Here is an 8230-nt window from a genome sequence, read left to right on the forward strand (position 1 = left end):
AACTAATGCAGCTAACTAATGTTAACTAATGAACCTTATTGTAAATTGTTACCATATTTATATAACAACAGTTAGGCTATATATTTGTCAGCATGGCACATTCAAGTACACAATGACACTAGACTAAAATTATATGGGTTTAAATTAAATTTAATGTAGACTAAAATCTCATGGCATTTAGTTGAATAAAATTAGACTAAAACTAAATGAATTCAGATGACAAAAATAACTAAAACTAAATTAAATTTTAGTCAAAAGACTATGACTATGTTTAATCTGTGTTTGTTCTGCCAGGTCAAATTTTTGAGGTGTTTGATTTCTTTTTTTATATTAGGAAGTAAAACCTCATAAATAAACTTTCTTGGTTTTCACTGACCTACAATGTCTCTTTGTGTTGAGGACTAGTGCATCTTTGAGCCAACATTCAGTACGAGTAAAAATACTTAAGTACTTTTAAATTGGGTTACTTTAATACTTTTACTCAAGTTGTATTTAAATTGGTGACTTGTAATTTGTAGTGGAGTCATTTTTACAGTAAGGAATCTGTACTTTTACTCAAGTATGGCTTTCAGCTACTCTTTACACCTCTGCCTGATATCGAGGATGCATCGAGTGCAGACTTGCACGCTGAAATCGCTTTACGCCCCAGAAGTCATTGAGGCAAAACAATGGTGGAGGTCAGGTGACCAACAGGAAGATCGCACACATCTCAATTCTCATAAGTGCGTTCTGTGTTCTCGAGACCTTCTCAGTTCGTTCTTCCGAGGTCACCTGGCAAGTTCAATCTCCACAAGGACGCAAGTCCGTTCTTTGCGTTCTTGGAATTGAGAAGCAGCCCAGGTCTTCATAATCCATCTCTTGCTCCTCGTCGTCTTCACCATCTCCATCCATCTCCTCGACTGTTTCCTCCAGCAAGCCAGTGAGTGAAGTGGGGAGGATAGGTCCACAAGACCACACTGGTTCCAGAGTACCCTCTTCAGTCTTTTCCCAGCCTTGGCCAGGATCATGAAGCTTGGGACACCAGAATATTGGTGTGGCTGCTCTCTTGTAGATGGCCAGACGGTGGTTGACACAGTTGATGTGTGGGACCAGGTTGTCTCTGCAGGGCGGGAGCCCGGACAGATCCACCTTGGATCTGGTGGTAAGCGTCTCATCCTTTCCAATCATTCTTTTCAGCATGATTTTGAATGTGAAATGAACTGCTTTGCCAAGCTGAAAGTTGGTTAGGAGAACTGTGTGAAGAGTTTTGCAAAAGTGACCTATGTATTGAAAAATGTGTCCTAGCATCTGTAAAAAACTGTAATTGCCATTACATGCTACAGAATATCTGCCTTGAAAAAACTCACTTGAAGGCTGCATGGTACTTGGATTACTCTGCAGCTTTTTCAGAGACACAACCTTCCCTTTGCCTCTAAAGGTACTTGTAAAGCTTTCCCTGTGAAGATGTAGAGGCCGAGTATTGTGCAGTAGTCTGCCCCCTTACATTCTGCCAGTTCGCTGACATTTAGGATCTGCCTGTGCTTTCCGATCCCAATGTCAATGTCAACGTGACGGATTGGGCGTGGTGTAGGAGGATGAAGAAAATGTCTGTGTCTGCAGTCCTCACCACAGCCACCTTGTGCCCCAGTTGAGCGGCATACAGCAAGTACAGAACAACCTGGTTGTCAGTCTCTTCCTGGGTTGAATCCAACTGAGGTATCTCACATAGTACTTCTCACATGGCCATCAGTGTGGTCGTTCGGATGAGACGTTAAACCAAGGTCCTGACTCTCTGTGGTCATTAAAAATCCCAAGATGTCTTTCGAAAAAGAGTAGGGGTGTGCCCCGGCATCCTGGCAAAACTTGCCCGTTGGCCTACTAATCATCCCCCCATACTAATTGGCTATATCACTCTGTCTCCTCTCCAATAATAAGCTGGTGTGTGATGGGTGTTCTGGCGCAATATGGCTGCCGTCGCATCATCCAGGTGGATGCTGCACATTGGTGGTGGTTGAGGAGAACCCCCTTTCATATGTAAATCGCTTTGAGTGCTGCCGGAAATCGCTATATAAATGTAACAAATTATTATTATTATTTGACACCATCATCTCTCTTGGATTTCTTTGTAGCAGGATTAAACTCTTCAGACTCACTATCATTTTCTACCTTGGTGTTTCTTTGACTTGGGCATGATTAGCAATGATCACCAACTAGCCAATTAGCTATTATAGTATAACAGTGTTGACTTTATTTTTCCTTAATGTCTTTCAAGGCAGCTTCAAACTTGGTAGAGGAGTATATTTTTCAGACTCACCATCGATATCACTCTTCTCTTTTTTGAGGATGATTAGCATGCATCAATTGCAAAAAAAGAGAAGCTGGGAAGATGGGCCGGCACTGATACAGTGTGGCACTGGATTACTCCAAACAGCTTTTTTGTATTTTGGGCTTGCTAAGTCTGGACTTTCTGAAGGCCTTCAAAGTTATTACCTTTCGACCACATTTATTGCTCTAAGTTTCAAATTGATTCCAATATTTTAATGTGGAATATGTTTATCAGACACCTGAAGCATTACAAATATATACCAGTTTGAAAAAGACATTATGTTAATGTTCTTTTTTGCTTTTTTTGGAAATCCAGGGAGGCAACCCATATAGCCAGAAAAGACATACACGTGACAATATTTCAGGTGTGGATCATCAACGTTTGTTTATTAGACATCTTACAGACTGTAAAAATACAAAAGTTAGAAGACATATATCAATAGGGTCCATAGGGGAGGAGTTCCAGTGATCCAATGTCACAATTTTATTTACATTTTTTTGTATTTATTTGAGTTTTTATGCATTATACATCATCTAATCATGACAATCCTCATATCTATCAATTCCTCGTGCAAAGACGAAGAGGAAATGGGGTGGATTGTGTCTGTAAAATGTATTGTTCAGATTCTATGTTGATTTAAAGTTTTCCTTTTTCACAGCCGAAAATCAAGCACGGACACAAAAGATGATACAAAAAATCACACATGGGACAATAATTTGCATGGGGAACATCAAAATTCCTTTTCTAGACACCTTAAAGATTACAAAAAACTAGGTTAAAAAATATACCTTTCGGGTGCAGGTGAACCCCCCTTCCTACCCTACTATTACTTACACGCCTTGCACTTGGCTTGAGGCTTCTTAATTCTCCCTCTAGTATAACACATATACATTGCATTAATTTAATAGACAATCACACTGTTCAATATACATAATTTATGTTTTGTACGCCATAATTTAAGTATAAACTTGTAATGTCAGGTACAAAACAATCACTATAATTCTCTAAACTAAAAAATTAATAAATACTGCACATGCTTACCACTTTCATGTTCTTGTGTTTGTGTGCCACTTGCACCTACACCTACAGGAGTTTGTAAAACAGTTTAAGTTTATTTTAACACAGACACGCACACACACAGGCACACACACGCAAGCACACACACATACACAGGCATGCAGACACACGCGAACGCACACACATGCACGCACGCTTACCACTTTCATGTTCTTGTGTTTGTGTGCCACTTGCACCTGTAGAAGTTTGGACAATACATTTTAAGTTTCAGTTTAATATAACACAGGCAGAAACACCCCCACACAGTAGCCTACAACACATGTTTACCACTTTCATGTTCACGTGTTTGTGTAGCACTTGGACCTGCAGGAGTTTGAACAATACATTTTAAATTTAGTAAAACATGCATACAATTAGAAGACAATTTACCTTTTGAAATTGTTAATGTTCAATTCTTAAAGGAACACGCCCTCATTTTGGGAATTTAGCTTATTCACTGTATCCCCAGAGTTAGATAAGCAAAACTGCTTCCAATAAGTGACAAAATAACGCAAACATTTTCCTATTTATGTGTTGTGATTTGTATAGTCACACCCTGATATGAGACACAGCGATCTTTTAAAGGAGCGGTGAATCAAATACTCAATTTTAACTTGATAATTTGTTATATGAGAGGTCATCATAGTTAAATGAACATCCTGCAAGTTTCGGAACAGTTTTTGGCACCAAGCCAGTATAACACCTGAGTGTGGAATTCTGAGAAATATGACGTCAAAGTAGAATTGAAGCACCTCCCCGAATCCAAATACAATGACCACTTTTGTAGCCCCGCCCACAGCTTCGCGTGACACACGTGTCTCAAAAATCAGTAAGCATGTCTTTAAAGATTGCCAAATGTAACCAAAATGACTTTTAAAGAGGCACTTCCACATAAAACCGTTTTACTTGTATTTTTTGATATGTGTTAGGTCCATATGTGTTTGTGTTGTGTCGTGAATGTGAAAATTAAAGGCGGAGTCCATGATGTTGGAAAGCCAATGTTGATATTAGAAACCACCTAAACAAACACCCCCCTACCCCTATAGAATCTGGATCTTCTGTTGATAGACCCGCCCCACACATACGCAACCCGGCATTTGATTCGATTGGCTATAAGTGTGTTTGGTAGTCGACCCGTCACCTTTCCAAAGCGTTTTTCAAACATCGTGGACTCCGCCTTTAACTTCCACCTCCTCTGTCAGCTCTAGCCACTGAAAAGAAATAAGCAGAGAAATCAGGTCAGTTTGAAAAGCTTATCAGTGTGACATGGAACTGATCAAAGTCATTACTATTCATGAGCTCTTCAACTTGACATCGCGCCCACATAATACGTGTAGTGTTAGTTGAGTTAGTTTTCATAACAAGTTACAGCAAGGATGGCTAAACGTCAACCGTACCGTTTTCGGGCCATTGTTTTTCGTCGAGAGACATCATTCATATTAAACAAGGGAATCATAACAGTTGCTACATCTTTGGATGTTCAGAAGAACACTGGATTTGCGATTAAAAAGCAATGCTACTCCATCAATATCGGATCCGGACAGGACGGCGCAGCTTATGTGAGTAAAACACTTTAGTACTATGTGTCACTGTGGCGGCCGGTGCTTTCTCTTCCGAGGGACGCGAATTTGTGCTGCACACACGTTGAAAGGGTTTATGATAAAAGACACATGTGTGTGTTTGTGCGTTCATTACACATAGCACCCGAGAAGCCCCTGATGAGGAGCAGAGAGTTCAGTCAGAGTTGTGCAAATCACTCCGCCCAAGTAGCAGTGCTTCATCTTCAGAGAATATAGTTCTCAGTATGTATATTTTTAAAAGATTGCTGTCTCTCATATCACCTTGTTATTTGTACACGGTGTGACTATACAAATCACAACTCATAAATAGGAAAATGTTTGTGTTATTTTGTCACTTATTGGGAGCAGGTTGCTAGCTGGAGCCATTCACTTCCAGTCTTTGTGCTAAGCTAAGCTAGCGGGGGCTGCATCAGACAGAGTTACAGCACACACAGAGATGAGAAAGGTATGGACTTATCTAACTCTGGGTGATACATTGAATAAGCTAAATTACCAAAATCTGGGCATGTTCCTTTAAACTTACCAGTTTGTCTAGGAGTGTATGTGGGAGTGGGAGTTCTATTAGCTGTAGTCACTGATTCTGCAGAGAATAGAAATAACATTGCCGTGCCTTTACATGTATAAAATGATATACTTAAGCTGAAGGTAACTACTTTTGAAAAGTTGTTAAATCATCCATACCAGAGTCTTCCTCAAGTGAAGCATTTGAAGAGCTGCAATCCTGAGCCATTGACTCTATCAACAGAGAGAAATACGGAATTGCAATTATGTTATCATGGCTATTTTTATGCTTTTAATCCTACAAACCCTAACGAAAATTAACATTTTTTTACTACAGTTAAAAAAACTTAGTAAAATAACAGTTACCACGAAATAACCATGAAAACCATGGTTACTGTAGTAAAACCGAAAAACTTTTAAGTTAACTGTTACCACAAAAAAAATATTAACTTAATTTTCGTAAGGGAACCAAATACCTTTCTCTTATCTTCATACAATGATAAGTCATGCAGATAATAAACTTACGTTGTATCAGTTGTGTTTATTGTGGCAGTTTTCGTACAGATTTGTGTTGTAGTTTAACTTACCTTCATGGTCACTGGACGAGACGTCCTCGAATAAACCTGGCTCTGTCGAATCAAATGTATATTCGGGGCGACAAGCCGGGTTATCCCCAAGTACACGGTCAAGTTCATAAAAATACTTGAACGTTTTCTTTCCTCTTCCCGATCGTCTGTTGTTGTCCACCACTTTCTTGTACTCCAATTTTAAAGCTTTTAGCTTTACGCGACACTGAACAGCACTTCTGACAACTCCCGCTGCCCTCATCCTCTCAGAAATTATTTCAAAAACTCTTTGATTTCTTTTTGTTCCACAAAGTTTGTTTTGAATACCCTCCTCCCCCCATATACTTAATAACAGTTTTACCTCAGCCTCTGACCACATCACGCCCCTCTCCGCCATTTTGATTACTGTCCACTGCTGCTAAAACGTCACGTGACGTCACACACAACTGGTTGTCCAGTGCGATTCCGTTCACACATCACAGCTTCTCTGTAAATACGGTTGTGAAACCCGAAAACTTACGGGTGCGAGGTCGGTTATAGAATGCGGTTGTCAAACCCATAAATAACCGAACTGCGTGTGAACGGAACCATCTTAAGGACTCAAATACGGGTTTGACAACCGTATTATGGTATCGTGTGAACGCAGCCATAGTGTATTTATTTATAAACAGAATTTTAAGGAATGTATGCAATTGCTTAAATTCCATGTAAAAGTTATAGAAAAATGTGGATGCACTATATTTTTAAGTAACTCCAGCTTATTATGTTTGAGTGTTTTAAAGTTTGGATGTGTCTATATATTTTTCTTCATCTTTAAATATGCCTTTTGCTGATTTTTTCCTCAATAGCATTTCCAGTAAATTAACTATGCAGGGACATGGTGGGAACCAGTGTGTTTAATTACTTACTCCATGTATTGAATATATTTGGCCTTTATCTTTCTTGCATTTCAAAGTTTCATGAATTAGTAAATGTATATCATTTAGTTAATTTACAAGTTTACAATTTGTGCTTGTGAGAAATACTTCACTCAAATACTGTTAAAAATATAATACTGTATAAATATTTGATATATGCTAATGTACATGTAACTTTTTTTATCCAGATTCTGTACTTTTTCCACATTTGGAAAGGCAAGTGTTACACTACACAATAATGTTTGTAGCCAAACAGATTAGGGGCATCATTAATGTGGACAAAAATATACTATGAAAGTGAATGCTGCTGTGATCTACAGTATTTGCAAAAATGTAGCATATTTCAAGTATGTGTCTTAAATGATCAATATCTTTATCACATTGCATTACATAAATTTAAAGGCACGGAGAACTACAAAGACTTCACTAGAAATCCGAAAAAGCATCACCAAGTTTCTACCATTTGGTAGCAACATAAAGGATTACAGTGTTCCCTTTCAAAAGCTACTCTCAATGCTGCGCTGCTAAGCGCTATGGGGAAACACCTTTATCGTTGACCCGCTGAATATAGTGTGCAAACACGTCAATGAAATTGACCCGGAGGTATTATAGCCTCGGTTGATGACGACATCAAAGCGCACGTGAAGCGAGGCTATAAATAAATGAACACCAGCTGTGTCTCGTCAGGTCCTTTGTTTTCAGACCGCTACTGATGTGTGTGTGCATAACATTGAACAAATCTCTCTTACCTTTTGAACTCCACTCGAGATCTTTGTTAGGAGTTAGTTTCCAACGAGATAGAGTGCAGATTTTTCTCTATTTCCGATATCAGAAGAGTTTAAGCTAAAAGATGAGTAAGAAGAGCCACAAGCAGTCTAAGTTGTGTGTTTGTTCTCGCGCTATCGCTAAGGACGACACACACACTTACTGCTTTGTGTGTTTGGGGGAGGAGCATGCGGTCACGGCTTTACAAACAGATGAGTGCGAGCATTGCGAGTCATTTTCCATCAAGATGCTTCGTGCTCGCCGTGATTACTTTATATCCGCACCTAAGAACTTAAAATCATGGGGCTCCCAGATGGATCTGGCTGACGAGCAAGAGACGGGCGAGTCCTCTTCTTTTGCTTTGTCACCAGATCCATTTATTCCTTCACATGATCCCGAAGCGCACTCCGGTGCCTCTTCGGTTCATGTGGGGGATGATAACGATGATGATGATTTCTCTCTCGGTTCTGCGGATTTTGATAAGCCAGCCTCCGAGCGTTCCTCGCGCGATCATGGGTCGGTCGAGGAGCTTCTCGAGGT

At 39.6% G+C, this 8230-nt stretch overlaps 1 protein-coding gene across 1 annotated transcript; it reads right to left on the minus strand.

The window, feature by feature from the left end:
* Positions 1 to 1385: 1385 nt before the first annotated feature.
* Positions 1386 to 6590, minus strand: LOC129437291 (uncharacterized). The gene is made up of 7 exons (XM_073867363.1): positions 6030 to 6590; positions 5623 to 5676; positions 5465 to 5521; positions 3650 to 3685; positions 3347 to 3388; positions 3094 to 3177; positions 1386 to 1615 (listed from the first exon to the last, which is right to left on the minus strand). Exons 1-7 carry the CDS (start codon positions 6403 to 6405, stop codon positions 1386 to 1388), a joined length of 879 nt encoding a protein of 292 aa, XP_073723464.1. The 5' UTR covers positions 6406 to 6590.
* Positions 6591 to 8230: the final 1640 nt, after the last annotated feature.

This window comes from Misgurnus anguillicaudatus, chromosome 5, assembly GCF_027580225.2.
Source record: "Misgurnus anguillicaudatus chromosome 5, ASM2758022v2, whole genome shotgun sequence".
Classification (NCBI taxonomy): Eukaryota; Metazoa; Chordata; class Actinopteri; order Cypriniformes; family Cobitidae; genus Misgurnus; species Misgurnus anguillicaudatus.

Excerpts from the sequence above, each read along its gene's own strand:
- LOC129437291 (XM_073867363.1), bottom strand. The coding sequence starts at position 6,405 with ATGGCGGAGAGGGGCGTGATGTGGTCAGAGGCTGAGGTAAAACTGTTA. Across the intron at positions 3,686-5,464 it reads ATACACTCCTAGACAAACTG|GTCCAAGTGCTACACAAACA; the intron begins GTAAGTTTAAAG and ends AAACTCCTGCAG. Across the intron at positions 3,389-3,649 it reads AACACGTGAACATGAAAGTG|GTGTAGGTGCAAGTGGCACA; the intron begins GTAAACATGTGT and ends AAACTCCTGTAG.